This window comes from Temnothorax nylanderi, unplaced genomic scaffold (genome assembly GCF_030848795.1).
Source record: "Temnothorax nylanderi isolate EJ_2023f unplaced genomic scaffold, tnyl_v1.0 TNYL_tig0702_pilon, whole genome shotgun sequence".
Lineage (NCBI taxonomy): Eukaryota > Metazoa > Arthropoda > Insecta > Hymenoptera > Formicidae > Temnothorax > Temnothorax nylanderi.
Window position 1 is genome coordinate 2,547 of NW_027249764.1, and position 22,975 is coordinate 25,521.

General features: G+C 45.4%; 2 protein-coding genes and 1 pseudogene across 2 annotated transcripts; all 3 read left to right on the forward strand.

Moving 5' to 3' along the window:
- The first annotated feature begins 6,914 nt into the window (after positions 1-6,914).
- On the forward strand, positions 6,915-8,330 carry LOC139784905 (uncharacterized; annotated as a pseudogene).
- Positions 8,331-14,853: 6,523 nt separating this feature from the next.
- LOC139784899 (uncharacterized) lies at positions 14,854-16,689 on the forward strand. Its single transcript, XM_071724073.1, has 3 exons — positions 14,854-15,044; positions 15,089-15,487; positions 15,996-16,689. Exons 1-3 carry the CDS (start codon positions 14,854-14,856, stop codon positions 16,687-16,689), a joined length of 1,284 nt encoding a protein of 427 aa, XP_071580174.1.
- A 254-nt stretch (positions 16,690-16,943) lies between these two features.
- On the forward strand, positions 16,944-17,504 carry LOC139784900 (uncharacterized). Its single transcript, XM_071724074.1, has one exon. The coding sequence runs from the start codon at positions 16,944-16,946 to the stop codon at positions 17,502-17,504; it is 561 nt and encodes a 186-aa protein (XP_071580175.1).
- Positions 17,505-22,975: the final 5,471 nt, after the last annotated feature.

Sequence of the window (22,975 nt, forward strand, 5' to 3'; positions counted from 1 at the left end):
TGCAAGTAGAAACTTGCACATTGCTTCCTCATACTTTTTAAGTATGCATATTATAAATTTGCACGTTGCTTAATCAACATTTTATTTCGCTCATAAAGCTTCCTTTATGAGGAAGCCAAATTAATAAATATCTACTAATAATTATGCATAAAAAAATAGGCTTCCTCATAAGAGGAAGCTTTATGAGCGAAATAAAATGTTGATTAAGCAACGTGCAAATTTATAATTTGCATACTTGTTTTAATTTATATTTATTTATTGTAGATCAGATTTTGTACAGAGTTGTGCGCAGTATTCAAGTGTGCTTGAAAAACCACTTGGTGGACCTCTTACCATTCGTGTTTTAGTATTGAAACTAATATCTCGACTTTTGGCTGTTTTTGCGTCGTCGCTATCGATGAGACAGGCCGTATACTCTGACTGTGCTTGCTCGACTTTTTTCGGTTCTGCAGCGGCTATAATATATCGCGTTATACTTTTTCTCGCGATCAGCATATCATCGCTGCTGAATACGTGCGAAGAACCAGTCGCTATCGTGTATCCCCAAGTGCAAACGTGAACCCCACAGTCTCCAGATGGAATTCTTCTTCCATCATTTGTCACGTTCTGATGCGGTATATCGTCTGGGCAGTATAACTGCCACTCTTTCCAATCAGGAGGAGTCCTCTGTACATTTAACATTTTGCGATCAATCAAAGAAATATAGGAATCAATTATAATTTGTGGTGGACGGCCATGAAGTGAGTCTATATATAAAAACTAGCTGGTTACCCGGGCTTCGCCCCGGAGGACATATGTAATAAGACACGCAAATAGTCTCTTTCTCTCTCTCTCTCTCTCTCTCTCTCTCTCTCTCTCTCTCTCTCTCTCTCTCTCTCTCCCTCTCTCTCTCTCTCTCACTCTCTCACACTCTCTCTCTCTCTCTCTCTCTCTCTCTCTCTCTCTCTCTCTCTCTCTCTCTCTCTCTCTCTCTCTCCCCCTCCCTCCCTCCCTCCCTCCCTCTCCTCCTCCTCCTCCCTCTCCCTCTCCTCCTCCTCCTCCCTCTCCCTCTCCCTCTCTCTCCTTCCCTCCCTCCCTCCCTCTCTTTCTCTCTCCCTCCCTCTCTCTCCCTCTCTTCCTCTCTCCCTCTCCCTCTCTCTCTCTCTTTCTCTCTAAAATGCTATAAATTGAAAAATATTACTTTTTTATCGACTGAAGTTCAATTCCGTCGTATACAATTCTTTAAAATTCACTCAATTATTTCCTAAAAAATTGGAAAATTTCGTAACCAATTTCCAAAAAGATACCGGTTCCCAAAAAGATCGGTAACGAAAAACTATACAGTTTATAGCACTCCCCGGGAAATTCTACCCCTGTTTTATATACAATTCTTTAAAATTCGATCAATTATTTCCCGAAAAATTCGAAAAACTTCTGATACCGGTTCCCAAAAAAATCGACAACGAAAAATTATATACTTTATAGCACTCCCCAGGAAATTCTACCCCTACTTTATGTACAATTCTTTGAGATTCGGTCATTCGGAACCGGTTTCCAAAAAGATCGGTAACAAAAAATAGTACACTTTATAACACTACCCGGGAAATTCTACCCCTACTTCATGTATAATTCTTTGAGATTCAATCAATTATTTCCCGAAAAATTGGAAAAATTAAAAAAACCGGTTTCCAAAAAGATCGGTAACAAAAACTGTACACATCATAACGCTCCCCGTAAAATTCTACCCCTACTTCATATACAATTCTTTAAGATTCGGTCAATTAATTCCCGAAAAAATGAAAAATTTTCGGTACCGGCTTCGAAAAAGATCGGTAACGAAAAATTATGCACTTTATAGCACTCCCCGGAAAATTCTACCCCCGTTTGATCTATAATTCTTTGAGATTCGATCAGTTATTTTCCGAAAAATTTGAAAAAATTAGAAAAACCGGTTTTCAGAAAATCGGTAACGAAAAACTATACACATCATGGCACTCCCCGGAAAATTCTACCCCTATTTCATATACTTTTGGTAAAAATTCGGTCCACTAACGAATGAGTAGTTCGCGGACAGACGGACGGACGGACGGACGGACAAACAGTCGGGTTTTATATAATAGTATGATTTGTCTCTGAAATTGATAATGAGTAGTGACCAATGAGAATTTTTCATGATGGGCAATAGCCATACATTGTAATTGAGAACACCGGTACGTGACAACCATTTTTGGAACCCTTTACTTATTTTACCTGTTTCTAACATTCGCAGGGTACAAAAGATATCAAAAAATATTATTGACGAACCTCGAGCTCATGCATCGTCCGTTATCGCTGCAAAGAAAGCATTCATTATGCTGTCATCGAATCACTCGTCGAAACGAAGCCTCATGAAATTCGCGGGCTGTAGATTGTAACCTGCAATATTTTTGGATAAATTCGGAAAGCCAATAAGCCAGGATAAATTTGCTGAAAAAAAATCATTAGTCTCTGTGCTTGGTACCTTAGAAAAAACGATAGAATTCATTGTCAAAGACGAAAGATCAGTGGTTTCGTATTCCTCAGTGACTTCATTCGACGAGAGAGACCTTTCCTGTGATCTGTTGGAACGGGCAGGAGATTTGCTGCGTATAACGATTGACGGATCAGTACTATCATTCGATTTGACAAAACTCGCAATTTGTGACACTAGCAATTTTTGTTTTTCGTCTTTCTTCGACATTTTGAAAAACGAATTAGTACGTTTAATTAATCAGTTCTTCGAACTTGGTTGCAGTGCTCTTTCGTTTCTTTCCTCGGACTTGGCGACTTGTTTTCATAGTGTACGATCTTTCCAACACTCGCCCATTTAATATAGATGCCATTTTTTGAATCAGTCTAGGCACCGGATATCGTTTACCTTTCAGCCAAAGACGTTTTACAACTCTATACCAACTTTCGACCGATGCGTTAGAGTCACGCTTCAAGCCAAACTCTGTCAAATGAGTCGCCGAAAAAAATGGATAATAAGGCAGTATATAGTGCAGCAAGTAATCAATGAACTCCGGACAATAGTACTCGTTTGACTCCGTGCTCGTTTCTATATTTTTGGCCTTAACAGATTGATATGTGTCGTTGAAAAATTTAAAAAATAGCGATTTTCTAGTTGCTGCATGGTCAGTTTCATGGTTGGATAGCGAGAATTGTGTGCCTTCTGTTTTGATCGGTATTTCGTCAAAATCTTCGGTCTCGAGAATGAAATCGACGCTATCTACCAAGCCTGATAGCGCTGTGTGAGTAAATATTTCATCAGCCGCGTTTAAATTATTACTGTGAATCAGTTTCGTCATTGCCATCCCCGCAAGACGATACTGCGATTCTGTTTGAAAGATTTTTGAACCTTTTCTCTTAATGGTGTGAATCATATGGGAAGAACAAATATGCAGAATTGTTAGTGAGGTTATGGTATTTGTCCTATTTGTCATATCTTGATACGAACGGTTTAGATACTCGAGCAACGAAATGCCATTCAATCCTTCCATAACCGCTTGCATCAGTGCTAAACTGAAATCGGTTTCAACTTTGTCAATCGCCGGAGATCGAGTGCTTAGCTTTTTCAAAGCTATGGCGACCAGCTTCAGAAAGTGACTTATGTACAATGTGTTGTGCATGCTGGATATGAACTCTGCTACAGGAAATTGACCACAATCATTGTTACCCGGCAAAATCAGTGAATAATAAAAAATCCGTTTATTGACATCGGGAGGAGGCAAAACTATACTGCCCGTGGCATCTAAATGGCAACATGCCATACCTTTCTCAACGGACAGTAATACATTCAGCTGTTTTTCCGTAAACAACACAACATAAAAAGGTTCCAATGACCACTGCTGTATAAAACCATGAATATGTTTGCCCTTCCAATTTTCTTTTGTCTCTTGTATTAATTTACGCATATAAATATAATAATTAGGATCCAGATCGTCTTTCGAGTTATTATCACTCGAAATCTTTTGCAGTATCGTCAGGCTGCATACGTCATTCAGATTTCCAGCTTCTAGTAAAGTTGTATTTGCAGCTGTCATCATTTCCTGTTTAACCGTACTGGGGGCTTCTACTTACAATGTCTTTGATAAGGCCAAACGTTTTTCGCCAGTAACAAATCGTCGATGTGTTTTACCTTTTACGTGGTGTATAACTCCCATCGGGACTATTCGAACGCGTATGTCACGGAATGGGAAAAATATGGGCTCTGTTGTCGAGAATTTGAAGCTTGTGCATGTCGAAAAAGTACAAATGGCGTACGCTTGAAACAATGTTTTCGATTTCGGGGTATTGCATTTGTGCCAGCGGAAAGATAAATTACAAATTAGCGAGGATTTGACAATGTCGTACAAAGCATCAGTCCATCCTCGACGTAATTTTAAGTCCTTTGACCAAAACTTTTGTCAAAATGTCGACGGTACAAAAACAATTCTCCCGTTCTTGAATAATTTTGTCACGAGCGTCATGAAGTACATCTGTACCACTTGTTTGAAGATCATCGTTGGCTAGAACCGATGAATCGGGGCACGATGTCAAACTCAAGTTTGAAGACTCACAGTCATCCACCACATTTGTGGTAATTTCGGTAGGAAAGCAAGAAAATGTCGCTAAATTTTCCTTTTGTACGCTTGATTCTACATCTCCTGGAATGAATAATGGACCTGAAATCGTGGGATCGTTTATTGGTGATGGAGATTTTGTAAGTGAACTTTGAAGGTCATATGTGCCCTCCGTCCGTGAGGAACAGTCGAGTTCTGATACATCGACAAGAATCAATGTATCAGAACTCGATGCAACATCAAAATCCCGAGATTCGTGGTGATTTGTGGAAATAATATTTTTACCGCAGCTTTTATCATCTGTGACTACTTTCAGAAGTGTTTCCAATAACCTGAAAATATCGTCAAAATGTCGTAAAAAAGTTTTATATGATTTAGGAACATACGACTTAATTGTTCTTGGGTCCTTATCCGGAAATATACAATTGCAAATCTGTTCCCAAATGCAATTTGATTTTTTCCAGGATGCAGTTTTTAAAAAATCGAATAACTCCTCGTTCACGACATAGCGTGAAAAATGAAACGGATACAATTTGACTATTGCGTCTGCGTATCATAGCAGGCGTAACGAGTAATTTCTGTTTCTTACTCAAAGCGTGAAAAAATTATATGAGACACGCTGACTATCGACAGTAAGAATATCTAACCAGAGAGTATCGAACAAGAGAGCATCTAACAGTCAGTAATCTGACGCGAGAGCTGCGGCAACAGTGAAATTAACGCACGGCGAGATACCAGATTAAGGAAAGAGGCGCGGGCGAACGACGCACTCAAAGCTCAAAGATCAGGGGTGACTTGTGCGCTCGGGCCGATTCGAACCAGCCAGTGTCGAACTGCAAACAGTCACAATATAATATTGCCCGCGTCACAATATAATAACCAGCAGACCAAGCCGCTCAATAGCAGTCGAACGTGATTGGTTCTTACTATTAGAACCAATTAATCAACAAAGTGTTGATAGGACGAACTCAACGGTTGTGTCTCTGCTGAACATACCTGTTACGAATCATCAAAAATCCACTAAAGTCGTCGTGCGATTTTTGATACTGACTCGAGGTGTGTACTGCTCTATGACTGCGGGAAGAATTAAGGGGCCACATCTACCTAGAAAATTTTTTTTTGCATTTTTTTTATTGCATTTTCTAAAAGTTTCAAGTGTTGAGAATATATCCTGAAAATTTTACATCGATATCTGTAAAATTGACGAAGTTATAGAATTTCGAAGAAAACAAGTTCGAGCGTTCGAGCGTTCGAGCTCCGCTACCTGACGTGGCGCGCATGGAAAATATCGCTCTAGCGGTATTTTGGGTTTCAGTTGTCTTCTCGATCTTGTGTATTGTTGCTCATGACAAAAGAGTCCCTTTTAGGGGCCTAGGGGAGCGACCCCACCTGTGTCTTTCAGCTGAGGACCGTTAAAATTCAGTACGAAAGCCATTGAGCTAGCGAGTAGACGTACTAGTAGACTTTACGCACTTGCTCTTCTGTTCTGTATTCGAGTTTCAAAGCGTACGTAAAGTGATAATAATGGCATCGAAAATGAAAATTTCTTGAGAAACAAGAGCTTCTACTTCGTTTAGACGAGACAGATCGAAGAAAAGAAAACGACCATCGAATCTGTTCGAAAGCGAAAAAAAAGAAGAAGCAAACACGAGTGCGTCCGCAAAAAAATTATAGGACTTGAAAGATATCAATGTCCCGATAAACGAATCTATCGGATATGTGATTCTGAATTTCCTAACTGTGTTTTCTGCAGTAAGCGACTGTGTGAAATGTAAGCAATGTGGAAACGACGTGAAATTCAATCGCGCAAGTGAACGAGGTTTGGGCTTCAAAATAATAGTGACTTGCAATTCATGCCCACCTGTAACCATCTCGTCTTGCCCGTACATAGGAAGCACTTACGAAATAAATCGAAGATTTATCTTTGCTATGCGACTCCTGGGGATCGGATTAGTGGGAGCACAAAGATTCTGTGGAATTATGGATTTGCATCGACCAGTTTTTCAGGCCACCTACGATCTGATCGTGAATAGCTTAGTACATGCTTCGGACGCTGTTTGCAAATTAATATTATCTCGAAGTGTTGAAGAAGAAAAAAGAAAGACGATGGAAGCGAATAATTTGGAAGAAGTAGAAGGACTTACTATTTCGGGAGACGGAACATGGAGAAAACGAGGATTCAATTCCTTGCATGGTGTATCAACTATCATTGGTCACTATAGTGGTAAAGTTCTCGATATTTTAGTAAAATGCAGTTATTGCAAGGCCTGTGAATCTTGGAAAGATAAAATAAATACGGCAGAATATGTCGAGTGGTTTGATTCTCATCAAGACAATTGTTCTGCTAATCATAAAGGATCGGCGGGAAAAATGGAAGTCGACGCTATCCGTGAAATGTTTGAGCGATCTGAATCCAGTTACGGAGTAAAATATATCAATTATATAGGCGACGGTGACTCGAAAACGTATAAGGGAATAGTGGATGCTTCTCCGTACGGTCCTTCTGTTGTCATAAACAAAAAAGAATGTGTAGGCCACGTTCAAAAACGCATGGGTACAAGACTTCGCTCTTGCAAAAAAAACCACGGGTCTCGGTGGTAAAGGCAAATTGACTGGAAAACTGATCGATGAACTGACAGTTTATTACGGCCTCGCCATCAGAAGAAACTGCGATTCTGTGACAAAAATGAAGGATGCTATATGGGCCACATTTTACCACAAGTGTTCAACGAATGAAGAGCCTCGACACGATAATTGCCCTCAAGGACCGGAATCGTGGTGCTCGTGGCAGCAAATGAAAGCCGCAGGAACTCTTCAGCATTATGAGCATAAAACGCCACTTCACGACGATGTTATCAAAGCAATTCGTCCGATATATGAAAATCTTTCGGATGACAATTTATTGGAGAGATGCGTCGGTGGATTCACTCAAAATGTAAACGAAAGTTTGAACAACATTATTTGGCGAATGGCTCCAAAAATTCAGAACAGCAGTGCATCGATCGTTCAAATTGCTGCAAATATTGCCGCATGCACTTTCAACGAAGGTGCTAGTATATATTTACTGATAATGCAGGCATTGAATATCGATGTTGGCCGAAATTGCGCTACACACTGCGAGAACCAAGACCGAGAGCGCATCAATTCAGCTGAAATTCGAGTGCAGGAGGCGACGCGCGAAGGGAGAATTGCTCGCAGACAAAAACAATCCTCTTCGCATGAAGCTGCAATTGCTGCTGAGGGTACTTTATATGGTCCTGCAATTGACGACTAGAGGTAAAGTTAAAAATTCTTCACTTAACAACAGTAGAACCATACTTGAAACTTTAAACGCGTTTTTCTCAAAACACTGTTTTCGAAGCCGGTGGACATCATATCTGGAAAACCGCTCGATGGATCGTTTTGAAATTTACACAAAATACGCTGAGAAACATTTAGAGGTCGTTGACGATCTTACTTTTTTTAAATTGATCTTTATTTTTTAATAATTACGTAAGAATGACGATATTTTTTCATAGATTTTACATACCTGAGTTTCAATTTGTTGCCATTTTGTTTGAAAAATCGATTTTAAAAATCGGCGATCGTCAACGACTCGTTTTTATTGTTAACTTGAATAACCCCTTTGGTTTTTTTATTTCAGATCAACCGTTTTAATTGGACAGTGTCCACCGCCGAACGTGTCGAAAAAAAACTTATCATCTGCCGGCGGCCATAACTTTTTTGTTTTTGGACATTTTTTAATAAAAATTTTTTTTAAAGCTCTCAAAACATGTATCTTTAAGTAAAAAAAAAATTCGTTTTATTCCCACTAATCGTTTCTGAAAAAAAATTTCTGAATTTCGACCTATTTTTCGGGCCTCTAGGTAGATGTAGCCCCTTAATGTTTTCAGACGTCGCGATCTCCCCCGCCGTCACCGTTCCGCCGAAAAAGTTCTCTTATTGGTCGATTCGATTGATGAGACGCGGGTGAGGTGAACACGGTGGCGACGGTGTCCTGCGATTATCGGCGCCGCGGCTCCCTTTAACTCAAACCGCTAAACGGAAAGTGTGGCGACATGATCGTCGCTAGATTCGCGGGTGTTTACCTATCCGTAGCGCATATGTGTCTGTATATCCTATGTGTGCGCCCGAGTCGTCCGTCTCTTTATGCAGCATATGTATATGTGCAGATGTTTATATATATTTATACGCATGTCGTGTACGACTTTAGTGGATGATACGTAACAACACCTATTATCTTTGTTTCTCTCGTGCTGAGCGCACACGGACGCTTTCACTGTTGCCGCCGCCGCCGCACTCGCGTCATTTCTAACTTGTCAGATACTCTCACTGCCGATAGTCATTGTTAGCGCGTATCATATAATTATTTCAAGCTTCAAGAAATGTACATCTTTTTTGTTTTCCGATAGTTTTTCGGACTTAAACCTCTTGCGGTCAATACGATCTATTGATCGTATGAATGAAATGAATGAAATCTATTCGTTTTGTCTGCTATAATCACAGATGCAATAATCAAATTGAATCCGTTTCAATTTTCACGTAATGTCGGTAAGAAATTATGCGATTTTTTTTTAAAACCGCATCATGGACTTTGCAAAAAAAATGAAATGACAGTTAACAAAAATTTAATAATAATTAAAGGAAACCGCGTCTTGTCGCAAATACTTGCTGAATCGTTTTGTTATCGCAAGAAAGTGATTGCCTAAAAATTTGGAGAAAATTGCTCTTTGCTGTCGACCGCTAGAGAATAAATGATTCATAAAAAATTAATAACAATTAAAGGAAACTGCGTCCCCTCGCAAATACTTGCTGAATCGTTTTGTTATCGCAAGAACGTGATTGCCTAAAAATTTGGAGAGAATTGTTCTTTGCTATCGACCGCTAGAGAATAAATGGTTAATAAAAAATTAATAACAATTAAAGGAAACCGCGTCCCCTCGCAAATACTTGCTGAATTGTTTTGTTATCGCAAAAACGTAATTCCCTAAAAATTTGGAGAGAATCGTTCTTTGCTATCGGTCGCTACTGAATAAATTATTAATAAAAAATTAATAACAATTAAAGGAAACCGCGTCCTCTCGCAAATACTTGCTGAATCGTTTTGTTATCACAAGAACGTAATTCCCTAAAAATTTGGAGAGAATCGTTCTTTGCTATCGGTCGCTGCTGGATAAATTATTAATAAAAAATTAATAACAATTAAAGGAAACCGCGTCCTCTCGCAAATACTTGATGAATCGTTTTGTTATCGCAAGAACGTAATTCCCTAAAAATTTGGAGAGAATCGTACTTTGCTATCGGTCACTACTGAATAAATTATTAATAAAAAATTAATAACAATTAAAGGAAACCGCGTCCCCTCGCAAATACTTGCTGAATCGTTTTGTTATCACAAGAACGTAATTCACTAAAAATTTAAAGAGAATCGTTTTTTGCTATCGGTCGCTGCTGAATAAATTATTAATAAAGGATTAATAACAATTAAAGGAAACCGCGTCCCCTCGCAAATACTTGCTGAATCGTTTTGTTATCGCAAGTACGTGATTGCCTAAAAATTTGGAGAGAATCGTTCTTTGCTATCGACCGCTAGAGAATAAATTATTAATAAAAAATTAATAACAATTAAAGGAAACCGCGTCCCCTCGCAAATACTTGCTGAATCGTTTTGTTATCGCAAGAACGTAATTCCCTAAAAATTTGGAGAGAATCGTTCTTTGCTATCGGTCGCTGCTGAATAAATTATTAATAAAGGATTAATAACAATTAAAGGAAACCGCGTCCCCTCGCAAATACTTGCTGAATCGTTTTGTTATCGCAAGAACGTAATTCCCTAAAAATTTGGAGAGAATCGTTCTTTGCTATCGGTCACTACTGAATAAATTATTAATAAAAAATTAATAACAATTAAAGGAAACCGCGTCCCCTCGCAAATACTTGCTGAATCGTTTTGTTATCACAAGAACGTAATTCCCTAAAAATTTGGAGAGAATCGTTCTTTGCTATCGGTCGCTGCTGAATAAATTATTAATAAAGGATTAATAACAATTAAAGGAAACCGCGTCCCCTCGCAAATACTTGCTGAATCGTTTTGTTATCGCAAGAACGTGATTGCCTAAAAATTTGGAGAGAATCGTTCTTTGCTATCGACCGCTAGAGAATAAATTATTAATAAAAAATTAATAACAATGAAAGGAAATCGCGTCCCCTCGCAAATACTTGATGAATCGTTTTGTTATCGCAAGAACGTAATTCCCTAAAAATTTGGAGAGAATCGTTCTTTGCTATCGGTCGCTACTGAATAAATTATTAATAAAAAATTAATAACAATTAAAGGAAACCGCGTCCTCTCGCAAATACTTGCTGAATCGTTTTGTTATCACAAGAACGTAATTCCCTAAAAATTTGGAGAGAATCGTTCTTTGCTATCGGTCGCTGCTGAATAAATTATTAACAAAAAATTAATAAAAATTAAAGGAAACTGCGTCTCCTCGCAAATACTTGCTGAATCGTTTTGTTATCGCAAGAACGTGATTCCCTAAAAATTTGGAGAGAATCGCTCTTTGCTATGTTCTACAGTTATTTATCGAATAATCTATAACAATTAAAACATATTTTTATATCAAACCGATGAAAAAACAGTTTGAATATTGTCAAAAAAATATATATATAGGTATATTTAATCTTCATTAATTAATTATATCTAAGAAAAGCCCAGCGGTCGATAGTAATTAACCTACGATACGTTCGTACCCCCCGAGGAACCTACATGATATTTGGCCCCGTCCGCGAGACTTCAGCAACATGGAGTGGTGCACTCTCTCGTGGTGGACCGCCTTGGCGCGGCGAGAGGGCTCCCCATTCGGATCCGGCGGGTCAGGTCCGGTGGCTTCTGTTGGTAGAAGTTACTGTGATGACTCGTTGGTGAGGTGCGGGGTCTAAGAGTCCACCCTTCCTGCCGCCCGCCGGTCTACGGGCCGGAGTGGCGGGAAGAATGGGAGCCGGGCGACTCCCTTAGGGACTGGCCTACGGGTCGGTCCCAATCGCCGGTAGAGGAAGGCGACCCTGACTTCAAACGCCCGGTCGGCCGGGACCGTTAGGGGGGAGTCTCTACTCCTCCCGCCGGTCTAGAGGAAGGAAAACCTCGATAAAAAACCACGGGGTTTTAGGGTGGGTGGCTCCCTCTCTCATTGCACGCCGGTGCTCCGGCAGGGTGAAGAATTCGGCCGCAAGGCCAGGGGTCGGGGTTCTGAGGGAGGGTGGTCCCCGTTCCCGAAGTGGGCAAGGATGTCGTCTCACCGAGGGAACGGGAAGATCTCCTCTCCTTCGAGAGAGGGGATAACCCTCTTTCAACTGGCCTAGTACATGGCGCTGGGCCAACCGGAGGAGAGGCCCACACTCGATGATTGCACACCAGGTTCGTGGACCCACGGTTCACCGAGTGTGGAGGGTCGCCTGGGCCGCTCGGACGTATTCCGAGATCGGGGCTAGCCGACCTGGGTGGGAGCAGACCCGTCGGGCCGCTCGGACATATTCCGAGGTCGGGGCCGGCGGGTCTAGCCGGCGGGTGTAAAAGACCGGCGGCGCGCGCGGGGACTCCGGTGGTCGGGGATCGCATCCCTCCCGAATCCGGCCACCGGGGTTGGAGAAAGGTCACCGGTGCGGAGGTCACCTCGGCCGGTGACCTGGGATTACATGCCGGTCGCCACGGCAGGCAAGGCCTTGGGAGGGGTGCGACTCCCTCGGCCCCAACTGTCCGTGGGGCCCCCCGCGTCGCGGCGCCCGCCGCGGTGCCCTGGAGGTCGGAGGCCAGGGACCCCCGAAAACCCACGGGCCTCGTGGCCTTGATGCCCTTTGTCCGTAGGTTAGTAAGGGGCTGGAGCTCCAGTTTCCCCGCTGTTGGCGGGGGGCTGGGGCATAGGGGAAACCCGAGGTGCGGCGGGTAGCGGGATCACTTCAAAAATGAATTGTTCTGACCCTACTACTAAAAAACAAAACACAGAGAAGGCGGAGATGGGAAACAACAAATCCCAGAGAGCCTCGGGAAGCACTTCCCAAGAGGCGAAGAAGTCCTCTAAGAGAACTATCAAGAACCCGGCCATTAGTGGGCCGAAGAGCCTTAGAGGAAGGAATGCATCCAAGGACGGTAGTTCTGGATCGCAGGACAGTAGCGTGGAGAAGGGCAAGGACGAGGATTATCCCTTTGCCAGGGCTGCTCCACCGGATCCGCCGCATGCAGAACTGATGAGGAAAGTCAGCGCAGAGACTAGGGAGTCTCTGAGTAACAAGGGAGTCAAATCTGGCCCGACTAGTAGGTCGAACTCCGTCGAGTCAACAAGGTCCAACGCGTCGGATGTGTCCAACGTGTCGGATACCCCGATTGTGGTGGCAGAGGAAGGGATTTGTCCGCTCAACCCGGATGGGAAGAGAGGAAGGCCCATCACTACAGGCGACTACGCCGTAAAAAAGGTCATGTGGGCACAGCAGGCATTGAAGAGGGAGGAGCAGAGATTGAGGAAACTAGAAGATCCCTCGGTGCCTGCTAACCTCACTAAGGGAAGGAGGGTGAAGGAGAAGATGATGATCGAAGATCTCCAGATGGCGCCCACGGCGGACCTTGTCAACAGGATATTCGAAGAAGTTCAAAAAGTTGACAAGGTCAATAATTCAGCCACTATGAAATGGTCGAATAAAGGTGCCCTCAATACTGCAGCGGCAACCATAACGGCGGCTGTAACACATTTAATAGGCAGACTTGAGGGGAACAAAGAAGACGCGGTTGAAGACGAATTGGAGGAGATGCGAAGGAAAATCGCGACCCTCCAAGAGGAAAACCGCAAACTCCGTAAGAAGAAAGAGAGCGATCGACAATCGAACTCTACGGTGGTGTTGACATCAACATCAGAGTCAATGCCGACGCCAATGGAGGTCGACGTTGAGCAGAACGTCAGTCCCGAATCGCCGGTTGCAAAGCGCACTAAGAAACTGTGTAGGGTCACGGTTATTGACAACTCCTCTGATGAGGAGGAAAGAGAGAGGGCAGAGTTCGAGGCCAATAGGTTGGAAATACTGAACCAACTAAAGGAGAAAGAAAAAACCGAGGTACGCAGGCCCCTCTTACAAGGACAATCCAAAATAATGGAGCCTGCTGTTCTTTCTAGGAAGGAAAGGACTGTGAACATGCAAACTGCGGAACAGTCCTTAGAGGAGAGACTGCTCAACAATCTCTCCAATAGATTGGAGGGCATGCTCGTCTGTGTCTTGACAAAAATGGGACTCGTTGCACCTACTAATCCGAGTCCAGCAGGGAAGAAAGTGCAGCCTGCTCTGAAAGAAGTCGCTCAGACGTCTAACAAAAAGGCGAACAAGGGCAAAATTAAGAAGCAGGAAGCTAAGACGGACAATAAAGGAGGGAATAACCCAGCTGCAGGAAAAGGGGAACAGACAGCTGGGCTAAAAGTGAAGAACCAGGGAGCCAGGGTGACAAGCTCATCGAGAGAGGCGTCTAGCAGCAAAACTAACGTCGCTGCTCCAGTTCCTGTTCCTCTCCCCTCTACAAGCACGGCCGTAGACACGCAATGGTCAATGGTCGTTAAGAGGGGAAAAAAGAGGCAGGAAAGCAAGACGCCAACAGCAGGAGGGAAGGCTGCCGTGAATAAGGGCTCCACACAGGGGAAGGGTGGGGCCAATACCACGCAGCCCAAGAAAAAGACTGCCAGTACGGTCGAGAAAGAGAAGAAGCCTGGTAAGAGGAAAGTGCCGCGTACGGCGGCAATAACCATTACCAGTGCTTCTGGGGAGTACGAAAAACTCCTTAAAGAGGCCAGAAAGAATATCTCCCTTAAAAATGTGGGGATTGAGGGGGGCCTCAAGCCCAAACGGGCACAAACTGGGGCTTTCCTCATTGAAATTCCTGGAGCGGAGGGAGCTGCGAAGGCCGAGGTTTTGGCTGAACGGCTCAGTGTTCTTTTTGCAGGACGCGAGGGAGTGGTCGTTTCGAGGCCCGTTAAGACCGGGGAAATCAGGGTCCTGGACATCGAGGACTCTGTCTCCGCCGGGGAATTAGCGGCTGAGATAGCGAAAATCGGAGCCTGTACTCCCACACAAGTGTAGGTCGGTCCGATGAGGAAAGGCCCAACGGCCTAAATACTGCGTGGGTCAAATGCCCACTGGGGGTCGTAAACACGCTAGAGAAGAGGGGCAATAAAATCCAGCTTGGCTGGTTTGTAGCGAGGGTCCAGACTCTAGACACAAGACCCCTCCAGTGCTATAAATGCCTGGAGGGGGGGGGGGCATGTCAGGGCAAATTGCCCAAGCAAAGCCGACAGGAGCGATCGGTGTTATCGCTGTGGGGAGGTTGGGCACCGGGCACGCGAATGCTAAGGGGGACCCAACACTGCCAACCGAGGCATCTGTGGTACCTCTGCCCGATTATGAGCAGAACAATGAGGAGAAAGAGGAGAAGGACTCTGGGGCAGGATATATGTAATGCCCCAGAGACTCTTACAGGCAAACCTCAATCACTGCAGGGCCGCCCAGGACTTATTTATCCATAATATGGCGGAGCGCTGTAGTGGCTTGGGGGTTGTGGCGGAGCCGTACCGAATCCCTCCGAGTCACCCGTGTTGGGCGGGGGATAGGTGTGGTTCCGTCGCCATTACGTGGCGGATGACGGACGAGCCCACCGCCTGCACTCGGCTTGAGGCGGGCGATGAGTTCGTCGCGGTCAAATGGGGCCACTTTGCGGTAATTGGGGTATACGCTCCCCCTAGCCTCAACGTGGTCCAATACGAGGAGTTCCTAGACAACCTTTGGGGTTGCGTTTCAAGAAGACTTCCCGGACCAACGGTGGTGGCCGGGGACTTCAATGCCAAGTCGGCGTTGTGGGGGTCCCCGGTCACCGATAAGAAAAAGAAGGCTCTCGAGAGGTGGGCGGCGGGCCTTGGATTATGTATCGTTAATTCAGGATCCAAGCAAACATGCGTGCGGCACCGGGGGAGGTCCATAGTGGACCTTACGTGGACCAACTCCCCGGCTGAGCGCCGCATCAATGGGTGGGGGGTGATCGAGGGGATTAAAACTCTATCTGACCACAGATATATAGAGATGAGCCTCTCGGTCGCCCCACAGGAGGTACTGGCCCGCCGCCAGGAAGCCCTGAAGGGCTTTCCTCGATGGGCTCGAGCTTTTCAGGGCCGCGATCCATGCTTCCCTGTGGCAGGACATGTTGCTGTCTAACGCGGAAACTGTGGACGAGGCAGCGATTTGGCTCCGGGGCATAATGACAGACGCGTGCGACGCGGGGATGCCCCGAACCAGGCCTCGTCCGCGTAAGGCAGCATATTGGTGGACGGGGGAGATTGCCGAGCTACGGCGCTCCTCCGTCCACGCTAGGAGAGCTTGATTGCGGGTCCGGAAATACCGGGACCCGCACAGGCTCAAGGTGGCGGGAGAGGGGTATCGAGCCGCCAGATACGCCCTCTCCAAAGCAATCAAGGTAGCCAAGGACCATGCCTGGACAGAATTGCTCCAGGATCTAGACCGGGACCCTTGGGGGCGCCCATACATGATGGTCTTGAATAAACTCAGGACTTGGGCGTCCCCGATGACGGAAACCCTCGACCCCGAATTCCTTGATAAGGTGGTGGACACCCTCTTCCCCGACGACCCGGAGGAAAGAGCGAGGGTGTCCGAGAATCCTGCCCCGCCGCCTGTGGGGTGGGAAGAGGAATCGGTCAAACTGGAGGAAGTGGTCCAGGCCGCTAAGCGGCTGAAGGCTGGGAAAGCGCCTGGACCAGATGGGGTACCCGGAAAGGCATGGTCCTTGGTCACGGGGGAACTGGCCGAAAAGCTTCGCGATTTATACACGAGGTGTTTAAGGGAGGGCCGGTTCCCCCAGAACTGGAAGATTGCAAAATTGGTCTTCCTCCCAAAAGCAGGAAAACCCGCCGACTCGCCCTTGGCGTATAGACCGATTTGTTTGCTGGACGAGGTTTTCTTCGAGCGTGTTATTGCCGATCGCCTCGTCCGGCACCTGTCCCGGACTGGTCCGGTTCTGGTTGGACGGAACTTGGAGCTTCGGCGAGCATTTTGCTCGCCTGACTCCCAGAATCCGGAATGTGGCAAGTAGCTTTGCTAGGCTGATGCCTAATCTGGGAGGGGCGAGCGGCCGTGCTCGCCGGCTGTATGCGACGACGGTGCATGCCGTGGCACTGTACGGTCCCCCGGTCTAGGCACCTGCGGTGGGGGCCTCGAGGCGTATCAAGACGCAACTGCGTCAGGCCCAACGCATTATTGCGCTACGGGTGTCACGAGCGTACCGCATGCGTCTCGCATGCGGCGGCCACAGTCCTGGCTGGACTCCCCCCATTAGAACTCGCAGCTATGCAACACGCTGAGGCGTATAAGGGAGTGAAGCGGCTGCGAGCGGGGGGAGCCGTGGTACCAGACAGGGCTATAAGAGAGGTCAAGCTCCAAGCAAAGGTGGTCCTTGTCGAGAGACGGGCCGTATATCTCGCCGACCCGGCGCTACCCGGGCGGAGGACCATCGATGCCGTCCGACCCTGCCTAGCAGACTGGCTAGGCAGTCGGGGATATGGACTTTCATATCACGCTACGCAGGTGTTCACTGGGCATGAGTGCTTTGGTGAGTACCTGTGTAGAATAGGGAAGGAAACCACCACGCGATGCCACCATTGTGACGAGGGTAGGGCCTTGGCGCAGCACACGCTGGAATTCTGTCCAGCGTGGGCTGAGCTGCGCCGAGTCTTAAGGGAGGCGGTCGGTGACGACCTGTCCCTCCCGGCTATTGTGGCGGCCATAGTCGGGAGGGAACAAAAGTGGAAGGCGTTCCTGTCGTATTGCGGACAGGTCATGTCCGCAAAAGAGGACGCCAAGAGGATTCGTCGTGGGAAACGCGCTGCTCCTGCGGTGGATCCTCCATAGATATTCATATGGACCACTAGCTCGTTTTTCCCTCCGAGTAAACGGAGGTACTACCACAGGTAGGAGTAGGTTTAATCCTTTGGCACCCTCCACCGACGTGGAGGTGTCCAAAGGTGGGAGGTTGGCGACCCGGCGGGCAACGGGCGTCGACCATCACTCCCAACGCAATGGGAGGGGTGTCGCGGTATCGGTGTCCGCACCGCGGCACACAATTGATTAGCCGGCTCACTTGAGTCACCGAGCCTTAACAGGCTCAGAGCTGGAAGCCAAGACTAGGCTCTAGCACCGGGGGGCGTTCCGGATGCATAATAACTGTCCCCGGGCGCCCCCCATAAAGGTGCAGCGAAGGACACCGTGAGGTTTTAGTCGGTAGGCCATGCATGCAGTATTGTGGGCGATGTGCATGCATGGAATCCGACACTCCCCCCGTTCCTCTGCCCGGAGGACGGGGGGGTCTTCCCCTTCGGGGCTACTGGGTAAACCGGGCTTAGGCCTGGGATCCCAGTAGTAGAAGATTTCCTCACAATAAAAAAAAAGCCCCTTGGGGCACAGTACAAGCCCCATGGGGCTAACCAATCAGAATGATTTCGAGATTTCGTTTTCCGAAATTCCGTCCTGCATGGGACGGCACCCTAAGAATCCAAACGATATGTTTCTTCTTCTGATAACGGAATCAGAGATTATTGTTATTGGAATTGAAAATCTTGCTGCCTCAGAGGATGCTGGAGATGGTGACAACTGCCTCAATCAAGGATGTGTAGAATGATACATTTTCCGATCCTCTGAGGTAACGAAGCCGGCGAAGGCGCGCTGCATTGCAGGGGGGCGTTAAGGTGTGAAGATGGAGCCGTAATGTGTCTGATAACGAGTTGACTTTGTCCTCGTCAAAGTTGGAAAGCCCTCATACTTAGACCTAGGAAGGTATGAGGGTTATCACCCCTAGGACGGCGGACTCACCTGCGATCGGAACAAAATCCCCAACGTGCGGGTTTTTTTAATATATCCATGGCTCTTGAAAATCAAAATCCTGAACTCATTCAAAATACATCTAGATCCTCCGTGGGTCCTCATAGATACGATAGTGATCCGAATTTATTCTGTTATGTTTGTGAGGAATTTAAATTGAAGAAAAATATTAAAAAATTCACAGAAAAATTAAAATCAGCATATGAAGAATGTTTTGCCTCTAAACTGCGTGATGGGAATCATTACTGGATACTTCAATTAGTATGCAGTGCTTGCAAAACTATGAAAACACAGACGATCATGAGTTGTGCTGTCAAAAAGCTTTCCAAAATAGAATATTTGGTGCTCAAGGATTCCAGAGTTGTGAATTTATAAAGTTATAAATGTATGTTATTGTATATCCTTCCTTCTGTCCGCATAACTCCCAAGGTCATGTGGTTATTGAAAGTCTGCTAGATTTCCAGGTTTATGGAGTTATGGAGTTATGGAGTTGTGGGATATGGGGTCACGGGGTTATGGGTTATGGGGTTTGCTGGTTCAAGGTTTAATGAATTTTTCAAGGTGTTTTTGGTTGTAGAAAAAAATCCTGACGTGTAGGGGCAAAACTGAGGTCATATTCGGTTTCAGCAGGCAAAAATACATAAGAATACCATAGTCTAATCCATGGCGCAGACAACTTTTCTTTTTTTGTGGGCCTGTGAATTATTCTTTGACAGGCTTATCGCTCCATTATTATCACACTTAATTTCTAACGTTTATTCTTAGTAATTTTCGTGATCTCGCGTAAGAGATTCCTTAACTATAAAGCTTCTTGGCAAGTAAAGGCAAGCGCGATATATTCTGCTTCTACTGTGGATAACGCCACAATGCGTTGTTTTTTGCTGTGCCAAATAACGGCTCCTCCACTTAACATGAAAACACAACCACTTATGGACCTTCTATCGCGCTTGTCGTTATCCCAATCGGCGTTGCAGTAACCTACAATGTCGCTATCGTTATCTTTACTACATTTAAGATAATAATTCGCAGTGCCCTTTAAGTATCGGAAAATTCGCTTTACAGCCGTCCAGTGAAATCTCGGGATTTTTGCAGAAACTACTGACCACGTTTACTGACTGCGCTATGTCCGGTCGACTGATCTGACTTATATATAGTAACGAACCTATTGCTTCAAGATACTGGGTTCTGAATTCGTCGTCATTGAGTTCGTCATACTTCGCATTACTTTCCGTCAGTCTAACGTTCGTGTCTGCCGGGGTTCCAATTGGCTTGCAGTCTTCCATTCCGAACTTTCTGAGTGTCCTCTCTATGTATTTTTCTTGTGTAATTTTTTTTCGCCCTTCAACTTATCTTGGTGGATTTCTAGACCAAGGAAATATTTCGCTTCTCCCAAGTCTTTCGTTTCGTAGAATTGATTCAGGAATTTCTTTAATTTTCTCATTTCGCCATCGTGATTGCTTAAGATTAGCAAATCGTCTACATATATAGCGATTATCAAAATTTTATTTCCTTCTTCTTTCACGTGTATACACGGATCTGCGTTTAGTTGGCGCATTCCGTATTCCTTTACTTTTTTATCGATTGTATCATACCACGCTCGTCCGTTCTGTTTGAGTCCATACAACGCCTTCTTTAGCTTCCAAAGCTTTCCTTCTTTCTCTACTCCGATACCTTTTGGCGGTGTTATGTACGTCTCCTCTTTTAAATCGCTGTTTAGGTAAGCTGTTACGACATCCATGTGATCTATCGGCAATCCATTTTTTGCTGCAAGAGATAAAAGATATCTTATCTTATGGTCTCATAACTTATCACCGGTGAGAAAACTTTGTTGTAATCTTGTCCTTCTATTTGTGCGCAGCCCTAATCGCGCTTTGTATCGCGTTTCTCCAGATTTGGTCAATTTCTTCTTATAGACCCATTTGACCGCCAGTGGCTTCACTCCGGGTGATCAGCTTTCGCACTCAGGGCTGGCCATCGCTTCTTCTAATGTATTTGGATCATCTATGCGCTCTTCTGATGCTATGTATGGTATGTACCCTGGCCTATACTGATTTCCTTGCGTTCGGACCTTCTGGGAGTGGCTACGTCTCTTTGCGTTGTGCATTCGCCTGCTTGCTCAGGTTTTCTTTCCTGCGCGGGCTCTTAAACTTCTTCTACATTTTCGTTGATTTTGAGGTCTGAAAGAGAGTTGACTTGGTTTCCGCCCTCATCGTTTTCCTTGCTTGAGAAATCTGAGTCAGAGTCTACGTCTTGTTCGCCGCGCTGTTCTTGTGATTCTTCAGTTAACGAGTAAATTGTAGCTTCTTGCATCCTTTCACCGTTCTCTGAAATTTCATTACAATGATTTTCACGAAATACAACTCGCCGAGTTGGGCATCCTGGGAGCTGGCTTGTTGCCAAACCTGGTACCGGCAAAGGCGAAGTTACGAAGAGTTAGAAGACTGCCTCTCCCATGATTTTTGACCGTGGTTTTCCCGTGGGACTTAGGGCGAATGCCGAGGCAGGGACCTGGGGAGCCCTAAGGGGCGTTGGGTCCACGGGAAGTTTTCCCCCCTTGTTCGAAGTTTTAGAAGAGGAGCAGCGACGTCTCCGACGACTTCGGGAGCTGAGAAGGAGGGGTCTGTGCTAGGGGGCGAGATCTCCTGCGAAGGAACTGGTGAGGGGTCGCCCTGGAGTCGGCAGGAGGGGAGAGCATCTCCCTCCGGTGAAGATGTTGATTGGGAACTCGCTTCACGAGGAAGAGGACAGAGGTCCTGGACTTCCGGAGTGCGGTTGGGACCGAGAAGAGGACGGTGCCCGGTAACCTGTGGCAGCAGCCCAGGGTAGGGCAGGAGGCCGTCCCGGTACCCTGGAATCGCAAGACATAGTTCGCCCAGTCAGAAAACTGCCCTTCCGGATTGTCGGGACGACAATCTTGAAGAGGGAGGGCAGTGTTGCGCCCGTGCCGAGACACCCGTTGCTTGTGGGCTGAATTTGGCTCCGCTCCGCAGAAGCTTCAAGCCGAAGCGCGTCCCATGACAACGGGACACATATGACGTATTGATTTATTATCGCCTGTCAGATTGATCTGGAGATTCAAACCGTTCGAACCGGTTCTCCAAACCCTTTTCTGTACTAACGTTCTGAGCCTGAATAAACCTGAGTTTCTTTTTCTATAACGAGTGTGGTTATTTCCGCGACCCCGGAAGTACGCGGACGCGTTTACGAGTGCGCGCGATTCGTAGAGCGGACGGAGCGAAACAGTACTATTAGATAAAACATTAATCCCAGTAAAATTTCAAGATGAGCATAGGCACGGTTTCGAAGATACAAGGGGGTGAAAATACGGGATATAGAAAATTCGTATCAAGAGACACGGTAGTGTCTCGCGCCAAGTACACGCAAAGCAAGACCGACCGTGACTCTTTTACGCGACGCGACGAGTTGCGAGTACTCGAGATGTTGAGATCTCGATAACGAGTGAACGGATCAAGTTTTAAGTAGGCTTAATCGATAGCTTGGGGTCGAATTAGGGGGGGTTTCTCTTATAATATTTCTGCTACGTGCCCTACGAGCGGAGATATTGCGACGCAAAGTCCAAATGTGAAAATTTTTAATTAAGATACTCCTCCTAACGCCGACGTCTCTCATGCCATGCCATCATTTCATTGGCTGGAGTCGCGTCACTTTCACTTTTTCGACACCAGGGCGGTGCTAGTATCGCCAGTTTCGATATGCACATATGTATACGTGTGTGTACTGCGCGAGTGCAGACCAGTGCAGACAGTGCGTTTAGCGCGCTGTCACCTGTCACAGTCAGTTATAACCTATAACACGGTATAGTGTCCCACGTCAAGTACGCGCGGAGCGAGACCGACCGTGACTTTTTACGCGACGCGACGATTAATATTTTTTCTGATTCAAGGTAATTGTTTTATTTACATGTAATTATCCTATTATTATACGACGCGAAGCGAAACCGCACCGTGACTCTTTTACGCGACTAAGTGCATGTGACAGGAATTATAATAGTTTACAACTCTTGATAAGTCAAAGAATAATAGTTTACGTTTACGTGAGTATTACTTCTGTAGTAACTTATACGAACGATATCATCGTAGTTACTATAAAATCTCCCGTTTATGCGGAGGAATTATCGTATCGTTCGTAAGTTTCTACAGAATTAAGTAACGTTCGCGTAAACGTAGTATAGGTTAGATTACCGATTTCGGCGATTTCTTACAAAATTTTACATAAAACGCGAGATTCACTTATGGGAGCTTTCCAGCAAGCGACACAAGTCGACACAGGTATCGTTTTGTCTTTGTTACTCATTGTCAAAAAAGAAAGATAGAACGACGTTTATGTCGGCTTGTGTCACTTGCTGGAAAGCTCCCTATGTATGCAAGTTTAACGCCTATTGAGTTAATATGAAATAATTTTCCTAAATGTAATAAAAATAACACGATGTTATACATGCGGTTTGCCGTGATTATATATATATATATATATACACATGTGATTTC

Bases quoted from the DNA above. Each gene is read 5' to 3' on its own strand.
- LOC139784899 (XM_071724073.1), top strand. From the start codon at position 14,854: ATGTCAGGGCAAATTGCCCAAGCAAAGCCGACAGGAGCGATCGGTGTT. The intron at 15,045-15,088 runs GTAATGCCCCAG...CAATCACTGCAG, and splicing joins GACTCTGGGGCAGGATATAT to GGCCGCCCAGGACTTATTTA. The intron at 15,488-15,995 runs GTGGGCGGCGGG...GGACCCGCACAG, and splicing joins AAAAAGAAGGCTCTCGAGAG to GCTCAAGGTGGCGGGAGAGG.
- LOC139784900 (XM_071724074.1), top strand. From the start codon at position 16,944: ATGCAACACGCTGAGGCGTATAAGGGAGTGAAGCGGCTGCGAGCGGGG.